The sequence below is a fragment of the Apteryx mantelli genome, chromosome 19, assembly GCF_036417845.1.
Source record: "Apteryx mantelli isolate bAptMan1 chromosome 19, bAptMan1.hap1, whole genome shotgun sequence".
Lineage (NCBI taxonomy): Eukaryota > Metazoa > Chordata > Aves > Apterygiformes > Apterygidae > Apteryx > Apteryx mantelli.
The window spans coordinates 13678335-13697590 of NC_089996.1; the positions used below are offsets into that span (position 1 = coordinate 13678335).

At 40.5% G+C, this 19256-nt stretch overlaps 2 protein-coding genes and 1 long non-coding RNA gene across 7 annotated transcripts in view; 2 read left to right on the forward strand and 1 right to left on the reverse strand.

Annotated features, from left to right (window-relative positions):
• The first annotated feature begins 213 nt into the window (after positions 1 to 213).
• Positions 214 to 12006, forward strand: PSMD12 (proteasome 26S subunit, non-ATPase 12). Of its 3 annotated transcripts, none has more exons than XR_010886050.1 (12): positions 214 to 371; positions 2027 to 2086; positions 2330 to 2458; positions 4037 to 4144; positions 4986 to 5090; positions 5963 to 6112; positions 6268 to 6402; positions 6991 to 7103; positions 7500 to 7674; positions 8220 to 8297; positions 10176 to 10256; positions 11620 to 12006. XR_010886050.1 is itself a non-coding variant. In XM_067308105.1 (11 exons), exons 1-11 carry the CDS (start codon positions 264 to 266, stop codon positions 9859 to 9861), a joined length of 1371 nt encoding a protein of 456 aa, XP_067164206.1. In that variant the 5' UTR covers positions 216 to 263; the 3' UTR covers positions 9862 to 10094. The 3 variants fall into 3 exon arrangements, 1 of the variants encoding a protein (XP_067164206.1); XR_010886051.1 differs by having other exon boundaries at positions 11723 to 12006; XM_067308105.1 differs by lacking the exons at positions 10176 to 10256; positions 11620 to 12006 and adding an exon at positions 9652 to 10094 and having other exon boundaries at positions 216 to 371.
• On the reverse strand, positions 10263 to 16499 carry LOC136993659 (uncharacterized). Its single transcript, XR_010886052.1, has 3 exons — positions 16366 to 16499; positions 14189 to 14272; positions 10263 to 11301 (listed from the first exon to the last, which is right to left on the reverse strand). It is a non-coding gene; the product is annotated as an uncharacterized lncRNA (long non-coding RNA).
• A 305-nt stretch (positions 16500 to 16804) lies between these two features.
• HELZ (helicase with zinc finger) overlaps positions 16805 to 19256 on the forward strand; it is a 92119-nt gene continuing 89667 nt past the window's right edge. For all 3 annotated transcript variants that reach the window (XM_067308108.1, XM_067308110.1, XM_067308111.1), the window contains exon 1: positions 16805 to 16839. Coding sequence is in view for 2 of the 3 variants with exons in the window: in XM_067308110.1 (XP_067164211.1) it covers positions 16833 to 16839 (7 nt within the window). In the remaining variant the exon portion in view is untranslated. The remainder of the gene's footprint in view (positions 16840 to 19256) is intronic.

A 19256-nucleotide genomic window follows, 5' to 3' on the forward strand; every position in this document is an offset into this window, starting at 1 on the left:
CCGGAGCCGGGAGAGGGGTCAATCACCTCGGAGGTGCCCGCCCGCCCGCCCGGCGCAGGCGGCCCCGCCGCTGAGCGCCGCCTCCCCCGGCCGCCGCCCGCCCGCCCGCCCGGCGGGTCCTGAGGCGGCGCGAGGTGCCCGCGGCAGCGCCTGCTTGGCGCAGGGCGGGGGCCTCGCGCGGGGCTGCCCCGGGCCGTGCCTGCGCGCGGCGCCCGGCCGTTTCCGGTGTGTGTCTGAGGGGGCGGCGGAGCGGAGCCGGCGAGATGGCGGAGGGCGGCGCGGAGCGGGCCGACGGCCGTATCGTGAAAATGGAGGTGGATTACAGCGCGACGGTGGACCAGCGGCTGCCCGAGTGCGAGCGGCTGGCGCAGGTGAGGGGCTGCGCGGGGCGGGGGGAAGGCGCGGCGCGGCGGATGGGCTGAGTCATGGCGCGGGGCGGGCTAGGCCGCGCTCGGGGGATGCGGCCCGGCGGCGGGCGGCCGCGGCTCTGCCCCGCTGCGGGGCCGTGGGGGGGGGCCGGGCCCTCCGGCCCCGCGCCGGGGAAGGGCGGTAGGTGAGGGCTGCCCTCCCTGCGGCCGGCGGCGGGGAGGGAGAGGAGGTGTCCGGGCGCAGGTGAGGCGGGCGGGGGGTTCCCCCGTCCGCTGGAAGGGCCGCGCCTTCCCCGCTCTGCCGCTCTCCGCGCTGGGCAGACGCGTAGGACCGTCTCGTTCCTCCTTGCGCTGCTGTGCGCCAAAGGCTCCTCGGCGTGAGTGAGCCCGTGTCACGTTGGGCAGGCGGCTCTTTGCATCCTGACACTTGCCTTCCCCAGAAGGCTGCAGCGCAGGGCCGGGACCATGACCGGCATCTGTCGAGCAAACGTGTGTGTGCACCCAGCCATAGACAGTCACAGAATATTTGCTAATCGTCCGCAAGGCTTCTCTTATGGTTTTGTTATGTAGTGTAGGAGATTCTTGCGCACCTCGAACCTCAGAGCAGACAGCCTGGATTTGCCGTTCTGCTCTGGCCTGGTGGGATGGCTTCTGACTCTTTACCGGCTGCAAATGCTCTGCCTGGATCCGTATTTCTCACTGGGAGAGACATATCATACTATACAGAGTAATGTAGAATTCTGAAGGCAGTAGCTTTACAATAGATAAATTGCAGCTTGCGCTATCTTAATACAATATTGCACGGAGAGGAGGCACTTATACTGTATGCTATGGGCACAGTTCTGAGTAGGTATGGAAGCCACGTCCGGATTTCATTGCAATATAACGTGAATTCTGTGCCAGTGAAAGCACAGGCTTGACAAGCCATTTTATGTATTTTAAAATATAGTAGGATACTTTTTTTTTTCTTTCAGTCCCAGTGCTGCCATGGGCTGTTTAAAAATATCTCCTACTAACATTTTTCCCCAAGGTATTTGCTAGGAAATACAATTTAGGGCTAAAAGTACCGTATCTTATGGTATCTTTAACCCGTATAAACAAAGACAAATACAGTCCTCAAAACCCCAAAAGAGAAATATTATAATTCTATGCTCAGACCGTAAAGCATATAGTTTATGCTTTCTACAGTATGCTGTTATTACTACTAAGATATGATGAATATGGATGAAAATTGCAATAAAACAGTTTTTTCACCAAGGTATCTTAATTGCCTATCTGTTCTCACCTAAAGCTTTGTTTTGACTAGGAAAGAAATCAGTCTACGTCTAGTTTTGTGAGTATAAGCTAACCAAACCTGTCTGAAACTTGCTAGGTTTCTTGCTCAAGACAGACAGTTTTTAGTGTGTATTGGCTAAAAATGGAACTGGTGCCATTCTGCCTTTGCTTTCATTTTTTGAAAGAGCAGTTTAATCTCTATCTATAAGCACATATTTAAAGTTAGTGCTATCTACATTTCTTTTTTTAAGAAATAACATACTTAAAAAATTAGTGCCCAGGCTAGTCTGTGTTTTTTTCTTCTATGAGGATCAAAGTTGTTCTCAGTATAAGCTGAGTTGTGTTCTTCAGTCACGGTGATAATTCTTTGTCTATCCTGTTAGGAAGGAAGACTTCAAGAAGTAATCGAAAACCTTCTCTCCTTGGAAAAACAAACACGAACAGTAAGTAGCATGCCATGAGCAACATTTATGCAGCATTGTCCTGCATGCACCTTGGTTCCACAGAGTTAAAGCAATGAAGAGATTTGGGGTGTCAGTCTTCCTCCTTTGTTCTTCTTTTCTTTGAAAAGAAAATCAGTGAGGCTACATATAATGTTTTTTTCCCCCTTTCATATAATAAAGTGTAAGCGATAGAGGACTGCAGGTTGTTTATTCCATCACTAATATACTGTTTGTTTGTTACAGGCATCTGACATGGTTTCCACATCCCGTATCTTAGTTGCTATAGTGAAAATGTGTTATGAAGCTAAAGACTGGGATGCTCTTAATGAAAATATTATTCTTCTGTCAAAGAGAAGAAGTCAGTTAAAACAGGTGAATATAAATCTTTTAAGCAAAAAATAAAACTCTATTTGGAGCTATATTATGTATCTGAACTACCCCTTACGGGTAGGGACTCATCTGGCTGTCTAGCACTCGTTTGAATATATTGTAATTAGCTTTTGTTGACATTTTTGGTACATATATGAAAGTCAGTGATGAAACTGATGCCTGGAATTAATCTCTCAACCTCATGTCTGAGCTCCACATGGTCCAATTTGTCATTCTTGGTAATACAACTGTGACTGTTCTGCTTTCGCTGCATACCTAAGTTTTTAGGTAGTAGTTCATCTTTACACTGTTCTATAGTCTGCATTGGAGACATATGTGAACAGGAGAAAACTAAGTATGACGTGTACATTGAACAGACTTGTTGCAATTTATTGTGATGAACTAAGGCATATGCTTTAAATGAGAGTGCTTGCTTTTGAAACTGTCAGACTCTGGAATTCAGTTCTGTCTTAGAAATCAGCTACCAGGATAGCCTAAAGTGTTTGCCTTTAAAAAGGTACAAAGCTTATTGTGCTCAATTATAAGCTGCATGTTTAGTTTGACTTAATTAGAAGTTAGCAATAGGCAATTTTGAAGGCACCATTGCTTTAAGAAAAAGGTAACCTACTTTTTAGTGTGCAGAAATATTAGGATTTTGTATACAAGTAGAATACAGTTTAGTGCTCTGACTAGTACAAACTGTGTCTGGAGACTCGGATCATTTCAACTGATCTTTTTTTCCTTGAAGAAAGCCTTTTTATTCTTCTGAAAATTAACTCAGCTGAAGAACATTACATTCTTTATACTTGACTTTTGCATTTCAGTACTGTATATTTTAGGAACATCTGGTTGTCATGCTTTTGTTTCAAGTCTCAATAGAAAATATCTGTCTCTAGATATTTTGGATATTTTGGATACTTTGCATAATTGCCTCTGTGTATTTTGTATTAGAGGGGACTAGTATATAAAATGTATCTTCATTCTGGTTTTCTAGAAGTAGATACTTCATAATACTTCTAATAACTTTGTCAGTGTTGAAGAACATATTCCAATACTCCTGCTTGCCACTGAAGGATGGTAACTTACTAGTAGTGCCTATTTAGGGATCTGCAGAGATGGAAAAGCATCAATCAGAAATACTTCCTCCTCTTCCTTTCCTTCCTGAAGCAGGTGTCCTAAAGAGAATGGCTAGTGCACACACTTAAGAGAAGATGTATACTAGGTAGGGCCTATAGCAAACAGATGAGATTTTGCCAGTGTATGTGAAAGTCGTGTTGATTTGGTGAAAGAGAGGAACTGCTTTTCAAGGGAGAACTGCGTGGAATGAACTTTAAATGTCATTGCAACAACTGAGAAGAAAGAAATGAGAGAACAGCATCGTATTTGACTCTTACCATTGGCTGCTAGCATTTTAAATGGTTTTATGAGCCAAAGTGATGAGACAGATCTTGCACACTTTGTTGAGATAAGTCTCTTTAATTTGATATTAAATTATTTAGTGCTTATCCCTGAATTTTATGATTTGAATGCATTTGGAAATATAAAAATACAGTATATTTTTCTGTTCTGTTATTGTACTAGGCAGTTGCTAAAATGGTCCAGCAGTGCTGCACTTATGTTGAAGAAATCACAGACCTACCAGTCAAACTACGCTTAATTGACACGTTGCGTATGGTTACAGAAGGAAAAGTAAGATTTTGTTTTAAGACTGAATGTCTAAAAGGTAGAATAAAAATGTTCACCTTCTTTAAAAGCATAGCTTCATAACATTATTTTTTTAATCTTGTTCAAATAAGAGCAAAAGTATATTTTTAAATTAACCTGAGAAGCAAAGCAGCGTATTTTTTATAAAAAAAATCTGTATTTCATGAGTAAAGAACTTGCTGAGACATTTACCATATTTCTATGATGTAGATATTTGAAAGTATTATTAATGTAATTAAAAATACTTTTGAGAATGCTAAAGTGCCATTTATTTTCCACTTTAGAAATACTTTTAAGTATCTCTTAAATATTTGAATTTGTTAGAGAAATGGGCAGGTTTAATTTAATTTCTCCTGCATTTAGCAAGGTGTTAAATATAGTTATGGTAACCAGAAGGTGATACTAAAGCATTGTAACAAGTTAATTACTTTCCATAATGTTCCATTTGCGTTAAAAAAAAATCTGTTTCTGATTAAACTAAATGTGTATTAACATTAAGGCTTTTGCCTGTTCAAACTTAATTTAAATTGTTAATAATCAAGTATTGTCACTTCCTGCCTGGTTAGGAGTGAGTGAAAAAATGCGAGTGATAGCACTCAGCACATATTAGTCTACAGAACAGTAGACTAATTCAGACTTTGTTTTTTAGATTAATTGGTCCAAATATTTCCAATGTGTCAATTATCCATTATATGGATATACATGGAATTAATTAGTTGTATGTAAAATATTAAAGATATTAAAAATATGCTGTAATAGGGTTATGGTCTTAGAGTTTACACTCTTCTTTAGAATAATCTAATGTTTAAACTACTCCTGATTTTAGATATATGTGGAAATTGAACGTGCTCGCCTGACAAAGACACTTGCAACAATAAAAGAACAGAATGGTGAAGTGAAAGAGGCTGCCTCTATTTTGCAAGAATTGCAGGTAACATGCCATGTAACTCAAAATTGCCTCAGCAATAAAAATTAATACTAACTGCTCTTAAATTATTGTGGGTTCAGAAACTTGGTCAGGTATGTCTGCAGAAATGTCTGGAATTAGGTGCTATTAGTGAAAACGTAATTCAGCTTTAACTGCTTTTGTTAGTTAATTTGCATAGAGTATTTCCCTTTTAGAAAATAAATTTCAATTCTGTAGTACAGAGATTTTAGTGTTAGAGGATTCTTCTGATGCAAGTGGGGGCTATTATTCAAAATAAAATAATATTTTCTCCATTTTTCACTTGCTCTAGAATAATTGTTTTCTTTCTTTTTTTTCCCTTCTTTCTTTCTTTCCTTCTGTTCCTGATTTCCCCTTCCTCTCTCACCTGCTTCTTGTGCAGTTAAGACTCTTGTTAGATGTTAAATAGTCTGGTTCATGATGCATTTTTCTACACTCAAACAAGTGGCTTAGAATAGGTAGAAAAAGTCCTTAGGATTGTGTTCGTAGTAAGAGAGTATAGCTGTAGAGCACATAATTTTTAGTATCAAGAAAGGTAGAAAAAGTGATCTCCTTTATGTGTCTGCCATATAACAGCAACAGTTATTATATATGAAAAAAAAATTTCCTATCGAAGATAATGAACACAACTACTTAATCTTTTGTTAGCTAAATGTTTTTTCTTGTGCATTAAGTCAAGATATGTATGTATATGCAGAGGATTTTATTTTATTTTCTTTGGTTCCCTTTTGCCTGACCGAAAGCTTTGGATTAACCTTTTTTGTTGTTGTTTTGTTTTTGTTTTTTTATTGGATCAGAGTACACTTCCCTACCTGATTTGTCTTTGACAATGTTAAATTGTTCAATTCTCATTTTAGGTGGAAACCTATGGTTCAATGGAAAAAAAGGAACGTGTAGAATTTATTTTGGAGCAGATGAGACTCTGTTTAGCTGTAAAAGACTATATTCGGACTCAAATTATCAGCAAAAAAATTAATACCAAATTTTTCCAAGAAGAAAACACGGAAGTAAGTCAGTAGTGGATTTTTCCCCCCCATTTTGATCTGACATGCCCCTCTTTGGGTCCAAGTGTATTTGAATTCTCTGTTTTTTGGAATCCTGTTGGATTTCATTTACACAATTCATGGAGTTGTGTTAATTTTACTGTTTCTTACTGTTCCAGAAGCTAAAGTTAAAGTACTACAACTTAATGATACAGCTGGATCAACATGAAGGCTCCTATCTCTCCATCTGTAAGCACTACAGAGCCATTTATGATACTCCATGTATCCAGGCTGAAAGTGAAAAGTGGCAGCAGGTAGAAAAAAACACTACAAATAAAATGTCTGTATTTTCATGTGGCAAATATCCTTTCATTACTGGGTTATTTTACAGCAGATTAAATAGTTCATCAATCTGTTATTCTTAATTTAAATTTCTTTTCAATGGCTATACTAACTGATTGGTTAGTTGAAAACAGATATAATAAACTTGGTTTCAAAAGAGTATTTATAACTAAAAATTTTATCATATTGTCTTTGAAATCTTGAGAATGTCTTTTCTGTTTTATGCAAGTGCAGAAATTAGAAACAGCTTGTGTGATTACAGTCTAACTGGTGCTATCGTGTATGCAATATAAATGTTACATAGCTTAAAATTTTTATCGTTTATTAATGTATAATATTAGTATTTTAGTTAAGCTGGATCAGTTTAAAGGTATCAGTGTGAAGGTCCATTTCTGCAAGATGACTTCATTTTAAACCTAATTTCTTAATAAGCTTGGCTTCATTCTTTTATATTTTAAATTCCTAGTAAAGACTAATTGAAGCAAGCTCTGTGAGCTGTGTTTTCAATTCTTATGTTTAATTATGGGGATGAAAAACCCACTCTCTTTCTTCTTAAACAGGCACTGAAGAGCGTTGTTCTTTATGTTATCCTTTCACCTTACGACAATGAACAATCTGATTTGGTACACAGAATTAGTAGTGATAAAAAGCTAGAAGAAATCCCTAAGTATAAGTAAGTGTTGGTTCTAATAAACAATTCTCACAGAAAAAAACATCTGTTACAGTAGCTGTGCAAGAAATCTGCTTACTTGTCATCTGGGGTAAACAACTTGGAATTTAATACTGTTTGAAAAATACTGCAAAATTTTCATGCGTGTGGAAGTTATAATAAGTTAAAATAAATGGGTGTATTTATAAGAGAAAGATGTGTATTATGTACACAGTCTAACTTGAGCTGCCCCCCTAATAGATGTGAAGTATTACAGACTGTACTTATGAAGAACAGTGAATATTGATGGTAATAAAGTAGTGAAAATATTTTAAATTATTTGTTTTATTTTTTTTCCCCAAGTAAAAATGAGTCCTATTAACATAAGATTGTAAATCAACTTTATTAAACCATTTACAGAGACCTCCTAAAACTATTTACCACCATGGAATTGATGCGATGGACTGCTCTAGTTGAAGAATATGGGAAAGAATTGAGAGAAGGATCCCTTGACAGTCCTGCAACAGATGTCTTCGGATGTACAGAGGAAGGTGAAAAGAGATGGAAAGATTTAAAGAACAGAGTTGTGGAACATGTAAGTATAGCTGGTTCTTTAAGCATTAATCATGTATTCTGTGCCTCAAATAAAAAATGCTTTTGCCTACCATTTTTTAGTTATAAATAGAAACAAATTAAGGAAAGCAACAGATAAATTGCCTTTTCTATTATGTTATATTTTTCAACATTTTATTTGCTCATTTATATTATAGATATGTATCGGCACAGTTGCCAGAGGAAAAAAAAACAACTGTACTCAAGTTGTGAGATTTAGCACTCAGATTTCAATAGGGCACAAACTTTAAGTCTTGTTTTGTATGAAATTAATAATTAGTAGTTGATTTTATTACTTAGTAATTTCATATGCAGAAATTACTAAGTAATTTCTTAGTACACCTAAGAACTTTTACGAGGAGAAGTGTTTGTCCACAACATTTTACTACTCATTTACATACCTTATGCTGGATTGCCATTAGAGCATTACAGCTCTTAATCTGCTTTTAACATTGGCTTTTATATTTTTGCAACTTGCTTCAGTTATTTTTTGCACATAACCCTCTACTCTGAACACTTTTATTCCAGAATATTAGAATAATGGCTAAATATTATACCAGAATTACAATGAAGAGAATGGCACAGCTCCTGGATCTCTCTGTTGATGTAAGTGTTGCCTTGCTTATCCTTCTCTTATAAAGGGAGTGGAAGAGTGTGTGTGTGTGTGTGTGTGTGTGTGTGTGTGGCAAAAATCTTAAGTATGCAGCAGTGTATCATTCTCTTTTAATTTGAATTTATTGGCACTCTTTTAGCTTAAAAAGCTCTGTAAGTGGTGCCATAGATCATCATTGCATCATGTTACAAAATGCAGAAAGATATAGCATTGTAGAAATACACTGCTTAGTACAAAAATCTCAGGATTTACGCTCTGTGTGTATGAAGGTTCATGGATATAGTATTTGCCGTTGTATATATCTGTCTTTGTATTATCCTTGCAGTGCCCCTGGCTTCATCCTTAGTCTGTTCCCCACTTTGTGTTACCAGTGCTTTTCTGCTCTTACCATGAAGAATAAAGTGTGCTGTAGTGATAGATGGAGAACAGTAACAGAACTTCAGTTCATTGGGGTTTTTCTTTGAGAAATAGTAGTGTAAAGTCTTGGGACTAATATTATGTTAATCCGAGTATTTGTCACTTTGCCTCTAGTGTTCAGTATAAAGACCTGAGTTTATTTGCATGCCTTTATGGGAGTTAGAAAACAGTTTTTTATTCCAAACAGAACTCAATGGCATGATGCATGTGCACATATGTAAAAGATGATGCTAAAAATTTGTTTAGATTGAAAGTCATATCTAAATGCTGGAGCTTCTTGTTGTGTATTCTAGTGTTAAAAGGCTCTTGTCAATGGGTGATTAAAACCGACTGAAGATAAGGGGGTTCTCGTCTTTAGATGTCCATGTTTAGAGTTGGTTGCACTTTGGGAGCATCGGGTGGTATTGTTTTTCTGTCACCTCCCTTTGTGTTTTAAAGAGCTTTCCAAAAAGATTCCTTTTTTATGGCATCTTCATTTTTCAAGTACAAATGAAAAAACTCACCCTAATGTCTTTTAATTAAATTTGCTCCTTTCCACAACCCCAGAATTCTTTGACAGTGATTAGTAGTCCACGTGGATATTTGTCTTGTTTGTCGGAAGGCATATTCTGATATCTGTGTAGACAAGCACTGAAAAGTGTAAAAGAGTCTATTGGTGTAGTATATTAAACTTCTAATTTCATAAAAGGTAATCAGATGCATTTCAAATGAAAGAAAATGTTTTTGAATAGATGGTATTAGTAGCTTGCAATGCCACTTGTAGTATTAAAGTATCGTGCACTTTTTGTAAATACAGTATTACTACTGCTGTATTTCTGTTAAGTATAAATAAAACCTTGTTTGCTGTGCTGTAAGCTGTTTGGGAGGAATTTTGATGCTTTGGTAGCTGAAAATGCTGTTGTCTTGACTTAGTGCCGTTTGTCTTTGCAGGAATCGGAGGAGTTCCTGTCCAACCTAGTAGTTAATAAGACCATCTTTGCTAAAGTAGACAGGCTGGCAGGAATTATCAATTTTCAGAGGCCTAAGGACCCAAACAATATACTCAATGACTGGTCTCACAAGCTCAACTCACTGATGGCCCTAGTTAACAAAACCACACATCTCATTGCCAAAGAGGAGATGATACATAACCTGCAGTAATGTGCCTCAATAATCTCAGTGCTTTTAAAGAAGGCATTAAATCTTCATAATAGAGACTATTACAGTGTGTATATGGTTTGTTTTCTCCCTGTCAAGCCTTCCTGGGGTCTAAAATTTAGAACATAATTCTTAAATTCCTGTTGACAATTAAGTTTCCTTGATTATTCATTCAGTTGTTAAACGTTTTTGCTACATTGGTGAAAGAACATAATAAAACTGTATTGCCTGTGTAATAGAGTAGTCTTGTGATTTCTTCTTTTCCCATGTATGCCTTCATCTGTCTAACAAATAATTCTGTGGTTATTTCATTACAGGACTATTTTTTGAGGCTGTGATTGAAAGGACATACTGTAAATAAAATACAAGCCTAGGGTTTTACAGTAGCTTGCATTGAGGTAACTTATGATTATATTTATTTTAATGTTATGTCAAAGATGCTGTTTAAACAAAATTCTGGATGTTTGCATCTAGGAATAATACTTCTTGTGCTTTGGGATTATACGTAGACTTTATTTTATTAACTCAGAGCTGGCTGAAAATCTACCTGAATCTTGTCTGCTTGGTGCAGGTCACTAATTTTCACTGTTTTGTCATTCCAGTTTGTAATGGCTACAATAGCAATTATGCAATTAACTAAGTACTTAAAATCTGCTGCTTCTCATATTTGTGTGTATTATAGTCAGACAAGATACATCCTATTATTTGCTTTAGCCTACTCATAAAGGAGGGAAGGCTTGGATTTTTCCCCCATCCTATTCCTCTGGTTTTTTTTGATATAAGTAAAATAATAGCATGAATAGTACAGTAAGTGCAAGAATCAATGAAATTTACAGTATACATTTACTCTGTTTTTAAATGATTTTTAATGCTAGCCATAACCAACTATTCTGTTCATAATTGATGAGGTATAGAGTATAATTGTAAATGGTATATTAAGATGTCTATGAGTCCTATCTCTTGAAAAGCACACTGAACTTGATTCAGACTAACCCTTTTAGCCCAGGTAATTATCATATGAATACACAGTAAGCCATGAAACTTTAGACAGTGATTTTGAGGAGGGAAGTCTGTGAAGGGATAGGAAAAGATGCAAGTGTTCCAAGCAGCGATTTGCATTTGAAATGTAGACTTTGGATATAGCTTAAGGGAAACTTGGGAATATCATTTCAGAGGAAAGTAACTTTATCAAGCCATACCAAGCTAGCTCACTGCATTTAAGTAAAAGAAAAATGGAAAACTGAACTATCAGTGAGGGAAGGGAGAAGGGAGAGCAGACTGTTTAAGATGCATAGAATGCTTACCTTCCAGCTTCTTAAATTGCATTATAATCCCAGTTGTATGAGAGTTGAGTAAAAGCTTGTCACACGGCCATTTCTGAGGCAGGGATGTACTAGTCTTCACAAGGCTGGCCTTAGCATAAGCAAAACTGCTTGGCTGCCCCTAGGATAATGAACAAAGCAACTTATTTTGTTTTTAACCTTGTTAGCAGAAAAATACAATCTTCTGGAAATTGAGGCAAGAGGTATCAGAAGTGGGAATAATGGGGCATAAGGAGGAGTGGAAACTTGTCTCTCCCTCCTCCTCTGAGGAGGAGAACCTCAGGGACCTTTTTCTTCAGCAAATCTGGTCTTACTGTAGGGTCTGGAATTTACAGTCCCAAGCATCTAAGTCTGTGAGCTGTGTGACTGTTCTACCAGGTAGATGAGAGATACTGGACCTTGTTTCCCCAGCCTACCCTCTTTTCCTCTTATCCTACAGAGGAATGGTTCAGTGGTTCCCTGGCCTCTACTTTTTGGGGTTCATGATGATCCTACTCTCTGGCTCAGCTATATCCCTCCCTGCTGTCTTTGTTGGCATTTAGAACATGAGTTTGTTGGAGGAACAGTGTGGTTTCTATCCCCTCTGTCAACTACCTGATGCTGTCAGCACTAGAAAGGACATGGAAGCAAGTGAGGGGGCAGCCATGGCTGCTTTTGGTGGTCACCTACTTTGCATGTGCCTAAAGCTGACCTTGAATGTGTCTTTCTTATATGTCTTACTTAACCTTATGTGTCTACTGTAGTATCAATCATACTGTTATGTGTCTACTGTAGTATCAGTCATACCAACCTGACTTTGGTTTAAATAAAGAACTTTTCTTTGCAATCTGGTGCCTTTCACATCAGCTGCTCTATGTTTTAAGCAAAATAGGATGAATTAGACTTCGGGCCAAAATGAGGTACCTAGGGATGCACATAAATCATTAGTCAATGGGCCAGATCGTCAGTGGGCCAGATCTAGACTTGGTTATAATTCCATTGGAACTGATGGCCTGTTGTAGAATGGATTTGAAGCACCATCTAGACTATGAACAATAGAAAGTGCTGACATCAAATGATCAAAATTCAGTGTTGGTAGCACTCTTGTCTTGTGACAGTCCAGCTATTTCCTTAAAACTCAATTCAGAAGGATTAGAAGGCTCATTTTCATGCTCTGTATTCATACCAAAGATTGAGATTGAACAAGCTTTTGCCCTTTTGGTTCAAAATAGGTTTTTGTCTTCACTGAATTCACCTTACACTACCTTCATTTTGTTTTGACAACATACTATCCAAGGTGAACTCCCTTCCTAACCCTATCCTGAGAGTAAGATACGCCCATCATGTACCCCGCACTCAATGCCAGAAGCAAGAATCCCTCAGTGTTTGCCTCCCTACATGTCACAAAGTTCAAAGAGGAGTTTTAAAATGTGTAGAAGTACACACTAATCTCAAGTGAGTAGAAAATAGGAATCTATTCACTTAACCTGGAGGGTTTTTTTTTTTATTGGCAGACTAGTATTATACCAAATGGAAATGAAAGGAGTGTATCTTGGGTCTCCTTGGAAAGGGTTGCTACATTCAAATTACAAGGAAAAAGAAAAGCAGTAAACTTTGGTGCTAGTTCATCTGAAGAATGCAGATGTATGTCACATGTAACTCCTCAATGAACAATTTAAAGGTCAACGTAAAGGCATGCTGGCTTTTGAAAAAAAAATGCGCTGAGATTGAAGATCTTTGATCTTGACAATGTGGGATCAATCCATCACATTAATCTGAACTTTGTTGTGCCTGTCTCCTCAATATCCCCTCAACATCCCCTTAGTGCTGTTTGCCTCTCAACACTCTCATTTTGTGGATCAAAGGAAAAATGTACAAGCATTAGTTTGAATATCATTTATGCTAGAAATTGCACATCTTTAAAGAATCTATGTTCAAGAAATTTTATCCTTGGATAATTATGAAATAAGATTAAAGTTGAGATCATCTGTTCATTAGAGGACACTGGAGTAATTCCAGGGGAATTTTCATGCTGGAAAATGAAAACTTGCTACTCTTAAGTCTAATAATCAGACATTAATGGCTGCCTAGAAACAGTTTGCTTTATTGTTTAATAAGATTAAGATTACTGTTGCTATCTAACCTCAGGTCTACCACTGACTTGTTTGTGGCAGTGGGTAAACCACTTAACTTCTGTTTCCCATGATTGCTTCTTCTGAGAGAGTTCAAAAAAATTAAAAAGATCCAGTGTGAAGACAATAAAAACATTGCTTCTGGTATTGCAATCAGTCTGGAGCTTCTACTTTGAAAGGCCTCCTGCTGTTTTGTTTCTCAGAGGTGAAAGCTGCTGAAGGTGCTGTTGGGATGTTGGGCTGCAGGGTCAGGGAGGCTATTCAGTGCTGAATGTAGTATATTATATGCTCGTTACTTTTACAGGTTAATTGTAATGGTGTTTATTCTGAAGTAAGACATCATGAGTGGAGCTGATTGAAAATTGGAATTTCTGTATTGGAGTTCAAGAAACGCCAAAGTTTCCAGAAACAGGAGTGAGCTTTATCATAGAATGGAAAGTGGATTTTCTAAATTTCCTGTGGAAGCAAAAGTCTAGAGAGAAAGAAAAAAAGCAGCAGTGTAAGTTTGAAATAATTAAAATAATTTTGTTTTGAAAATGTAGAAACCAAACTAAAGCTGTGATCCCAAGTGTGCAGCTCATGGGCGAGCCAGGACTCTAGGGCTTTTTGGCTACCAGCTCTCCATTAGCCCTGAAGCAAGCGAGGGTTTCAAAGTTCCCAACTCTTCCAGAATCTGTGCCACACCTTTCCAAGCTGCTCAGATCTTAGCTTCATGGCAGGGAGCCTAGTAGCCCTGAGTGGCCTGGGGTTTTTAAACTCCTGCTTTTTGGCCAGGATCCTAGATTCTCCAAGGACCTTGGCATGACTCCTAGCTTCCCAAGAGAGGGAGAAGCCCTGTGAGCAGTCAAGATTTACAGAATCCTGACTTAGGGGTAGGGAGCCTGGATGTGTTAGTACCTTCTGTACAGGGCTTCCTTGAAGTTACGGTGCCTGGGAGGTTGGGCTCTCTTAATTTCCAGCAGGAAACTGGAGTTTTCAGATCTGAAAAGATTTTGGAATTAAAAAAAAAAATTAAAAATAGAATTGAACTTGGTATCTGTAAGAAATCAGATTGCTGCATTGGCTGGAGGGGTTTTTTTAATCTTAGCATTATAATTAGATCCTAGAAATACCACCTTTGGACTTTTGAGGAGCTGAGTCCTGTCAAGTCTCATGATGTTGAGCAGAGATTGATTGTTTTTATCCCTATCTTGCACCTCCCCATTGTGACTTTGGCATTTCTTGCATTTGCAACATTATACTGTTGCTTTTCTACTCATGGACTCTGTGACCAGATATTCCTAGTCTGCTCATGCAGAAGAGACGCAAGGACAGTATGTTGCAACATAAAAACCCAGTGCAAAACCCCACGTTCCTCAGCAGAAGCCTAGTATTGTGAGCTCCTCTCTTGTCATGAAATCCAATTTGTGAGCAGAGCACATGGGGATTCCAGGAACTTAGGAAGTTTGGACAATTCCAAAAATGCAAACAAGTAATCGACAGATAACACATCTGTTTCTGTGCCTAGCCCCCACTGAGCGAAGGCCTGGTTTCTCAACTCAGCCTGTAGAGTTGTGAATGATGTGTTTGACTGCAGAGATCTGAAGCTGAAACGGCAGCTGCCACGATGGGTGATAATACCCATCAAGGACAGAAGGAAAAAGACATGTCCCATGGAGTCACTCCCACAGCAGCAGCTAATGTTATAAGCTTATTTCCTTAAATTATCCTTTAATACTTTATTGAAACATGTCAGTAAAAGTCACAAGAAGTCTCTCTCCTCCCGTGTAGTGTTTAACTGGATGCTAGTGGCATACTCTGTCTTCTGTGCTATTATAATAGCAGTGGCTCTGAAACCAAAGCTTAGTTATATTTAGGCTCTTTGGATTTGAGATCTCACCCACTAGGCCAGTTGCTATATGATTTGTACTCTGAGCAGAATTTCCAAGGTTAATGAGTGTTTGGATCCCAGATTTGTTCTGGCCCAGCAGTTTTCATCTTTCCATTTGGTAAAAAAACTGTGAAAGAGCTTGGATGGGGCATCACATAGAAACAACACTTTCCTTAGCATTGAATAAATAAAGAAGTTCCTTTATTTATTCATACACATATAAAACTTCTGTTTTCTAATGCCTTTTTTTTTTTTTAAGGAAACGTCCTTGCATATTGTAACAGAAAGATTTATCAGTAATACAAGTGCTCACTAGCAAACACAACCGACGCCTAAAATAAATGTAAAGCTGAATTAAAAAGTGGATTGACTTAAGTCTGGAGCTGCAAATGCCAAAGAATTCTTCTTTATTTCCTTCTGCATTTACATTTTTGCAAGGCTCTCTTTATAAATACATTACTGATGAATATTGAAAATATTCTTGGGCACAAGTATCTTCTTGCAGTGGCAATGCATCAGAGGCTCAGCTGGTGGTTATTCTTCAAAGAGTCAGGAGGCGTAAAACGTAGATTTAAATACAAATGTCTTTAGGAAAATCCAATACGAAAATGATCTGAATCTTACAATTATTTTAATGTAAGTCGAAAGAATTTTTTTTTTTTTTTTAAAGCATGCTGGAACCCTATTTTGTTGATAACCTTTATTAAGAAGCTGAACTAGCTGCTTTCCCCCGTGCTCTCTCTGGTCAACGCTTGCCCTAGAGGGTGATGGCCCAGGCGAGGCGAGGGGCGCCCGCATCGGGGGCGGCAGCAGAGCCTGTAGCGCCCTGAACCAGCCCGTCTGCAAAACCGGGCAGGTACTAAAAACGGATTGCCAAACATTTTGAAAACACTGCTAACGGGGAAGATTACTGCCTGAAAATGAAACTGTTACGCAAACGGTCTCTGGGATGCGCGCACAGCCAGAAACGCGTCAGCGGCACCGCTTCAGCAAAAGCGGGCGGCCAAGGGGAGTTTTTAAAACGCAACGTACTTTTACAACGTGAGGCGCTGTATCACGTCACAGCAACAGCCGTCTGTTTACCCAGCTTTTTAAATACTTTTTCTTAAGGGCAATAATTTATTAAAAAAAACCCTACAATAGTCGCAAGAGAGAAAAAATAAAGGCACTTTCCGCACAGGTGGGCTCTTATCTCGCAGCTTACCAGGTGAAGCCTCGAGACGGGCGAGCGCCCGCGGCCCCGTTTCTGAGGAGGAAAACGCCCATTCGGGAGGCGCCGCGGCGGGACAACGGCCGCCGGCCCCGCCGCGACCCGGCCGCTGTGGCGGGCGCCTGGAGGCGGCGCCGCGATTCCCGGGAAAGGAGGAGTGTGTGGGGGTGTGTGTGTGTGTGGGGGGGATGGGGGGATAGGGGGAGCCCGGCCGTTTTCAGGGGGAAAAAAATAAAAAAAAATAAAACGCTGGCGGCAGCTGCGTGTGGGGAGAGGCGCGGGCGGGAGCCCATGGCTTCGCGGGGCAGGGGCCGGGGCCGGGTCCCGGTCCCGCCGCGGCCCCGCCGCCCTCCGCCTTCCTGCCGCCGCGCCGGGCCGGGGCGGGAGGAGGGCGGGGGAGGGCTTTCCCACAATGCTTTGTGGGGACGTTGACAAGTGGATCCAAGATGGCGTAGAAAGTAATGACAGGTAAGTCAGGACTTCCCCGTTCGCCCCCCGTGGCGGCCGCGGGCGGCGGGGCCCGGCCGGCGAAGGGCCCCGGGCGCGGGGGGGGGGAGCCTGGCGGCGGCGAGGCCCCAGCAGCCCCGGGAGCGGCCGAGGCGAGGCGAGGCGAGGCTGCCGGCCGGGCCGGAGGCTGAGCGGTGCCGGCTGGAGAGGGCCCTGTGTCTGCGGAGGGGCCTGCGGCGGCGGCGGCGGCCGCTCGGAGGCTGTTTACGGGCGGGCCCGGGCCGAGCCGCGGCGCTGCCGGGCGGGCGGGGGGAGGGGGGGGCGCGGGGGCTGCGCGCCCGCGGGCGGAGCGGCGGCGCGGCCCTGTGCCGGGCGCCGCGGGGCCGGGGGCTGCCGCGCCGGCTCCCCCCGCGGCGCCGGGGGCTGCTCCGCCGGGGCAGGGGGGTGGTGGGGGGCAGCTTTGTTTTCGTGCCGGGAGGGGCGGGGGGGCCGCCAGCGAGCGCCAGGAAATAACAATAAAAATAATAATAATAATCAAAAAAGCTGTTTTACGTAGGGTTAGTGGAGGAGTGAAAAAAACAAACTGTAGGACTCTAACAGCTGCTTTCAAATTAACCCTCAGAGCAACGCAGCCGGGGCGGATGAGCTTGTATTTTTGTTTCCTGCAGAAGGGCTTTGTCAGGGCCGAGTGGCTGGAAGTTGGGAGATCTCACACACAACCTGGGATCGCCTTTCGCACCACACAAGTCTTGTGAAACTGAAAATAGCAAAGTTTGTGCTGCAGGTTGCAATACAATCCTTCCCCCAGCAGACTGTAATTTTGTTTTTTAGGGGAGATCCCCAGGGAGGATTGTTTGCGTGAGCGATGTTACCCCTCTTGAAGTGTTTGATCGGTCATGGCCTTTTATTAATTTCCAAACGAGCGAACAGTTGTCTGGTTTCAATGCATTGTTAGTCAGGCTGTTCCTTGATTATAGGAATACAATTAAACATATCATTGATGGATGTTAAGAAATAACTGCAGGGAAACAGTTGCACTTTTGCTTTCAAATTAATGACAAAATGAGTAAGACTAAGTTTTAAAATAACATAACATATTCTGTTTTCCATTGAAAAAATAAAATAATTCAGTTGTAAAGGACAAAAACATCTGAAAAATGAATCCTTGTTGGCAGATTGAATGTGTCATGACTAGTCTTGTTGGGATGGTTTGAATTGTTAGGGTCTTCCAATGTTGTTATTCTTATAAACAGTGTAATTGAAACAGGCTAAGAATAAAATAAAAATCCCCCTTTTTAAAAAAGACACATTCTGTTTTAAAAATGAAAATATAACCAAATAAATGAGATGAAACCTGGCAAGTTTGCATTATTTTCCAAGATTGATTGGAAGAACAGAGAGGTTTTTAAATAAAGTGTTTTAAATTCAAGTGTCTCAATGTTTTGAGACACAGCAGATCATGAGTGAAAACTTTCTTTTTTTAATGGCAGAGCTGGTTTGATTGGGACAGTCTGGATGCTGCACAGCTCCCTGTCCCTCCCTCAGGACAAGCCCCTTCTCAAAGTGCAGCTGAAACTTCCATGAAGGAAAAATATATAAGGGGCCACCATGTTCTCCTCCCCTCCCCTCCTCCTAGGGATGCAGGCCGAGGGACTCGCTCTTAGAGGAATCAGACTGTGGTGGGCTTACCTTTTACAGCATAGAAATCCTGAGTGGCAAAAGCTGAGTCAAGCTTTCTTTGTTGCACTTTATTAGTATAGAGCAGTTTTTCTTTATTGATAAGTGAAGAAGCAATTTACATGTTATGACTGAGAAAATTGAGTTCTCTCTGTAATTTGTTATGAAAGTACAAATCCTAATTTTTTCTAGCTGAAATCAAAGTTCTGTTATCACTCCTCACCTACATGAATGTGACTTATAAAACACAGAGTGTACATTTCCCCTGCTTTAGTTCATATTATGTATGAATTAAATAATAGCTGTTTCTTTTGTTGTTGTTGTTGTTGTCTTTCCCCAGCAAACTGAAAATTAAAGAGAGACATGGAAGCAGCATGTTAAGCTGTATTTTGTCCCATTTCTGCTTCTTGATCTGTCATGAAGGATCTTTTCCCTTTGGGGAACTTAATTGATTTCAGAGGAGTTGTTCCTGGGCTTTGGGATCTGTATTAAGGATCTGGATGCAGGATAAGGGCCAGGGTTTGGAAAGAACTTCTGCTTGAAGTTCAGACTCATGGTGAAATTCACATCTTGGAGAAAAATATAAGTAACAGTGTTAGAAGGTTTGAAGAGGTGATATTTCGTAGTGGATAGGGTACTGGACTGGTGCTTGAGAGACTTGGATAGCCCTATGCAAATCACTTCACCTGTTTATACTTTTTCTGAAGGACTATAAAATAGGAATAGTGAATCTTACCAACTTGTAAGGAGTCTTGACGCCT

What these genes read in the sequence shown, in the direction of transcription:
- PSMD12 (XM_067308105.1), top strand. Translation starts at nt 264, where the DNA reads ATGGCGGAGGGCGGCGCGGAGCGGGCCGACGGCCGTATCGTGAAAATG. An exon ending in AAAGTGAAAAGTGGCAGCAG is followed by an intron (nt 6,403 to 6,990) that starts GTAGAAAAAAAC and finishes CTTCTTAAACAG; the next exon opens with GCACTGAAGAGCGTTGTTCT. An exon ending in GAAGAAATCCCTAAGTATAA is followed by an intron (nt 7,104 to 7,499) that starts GTAAGTGTTGGT and finishes AACCATTTACAG; the next exon opens with AGACCTCCTAAAACTATTTA.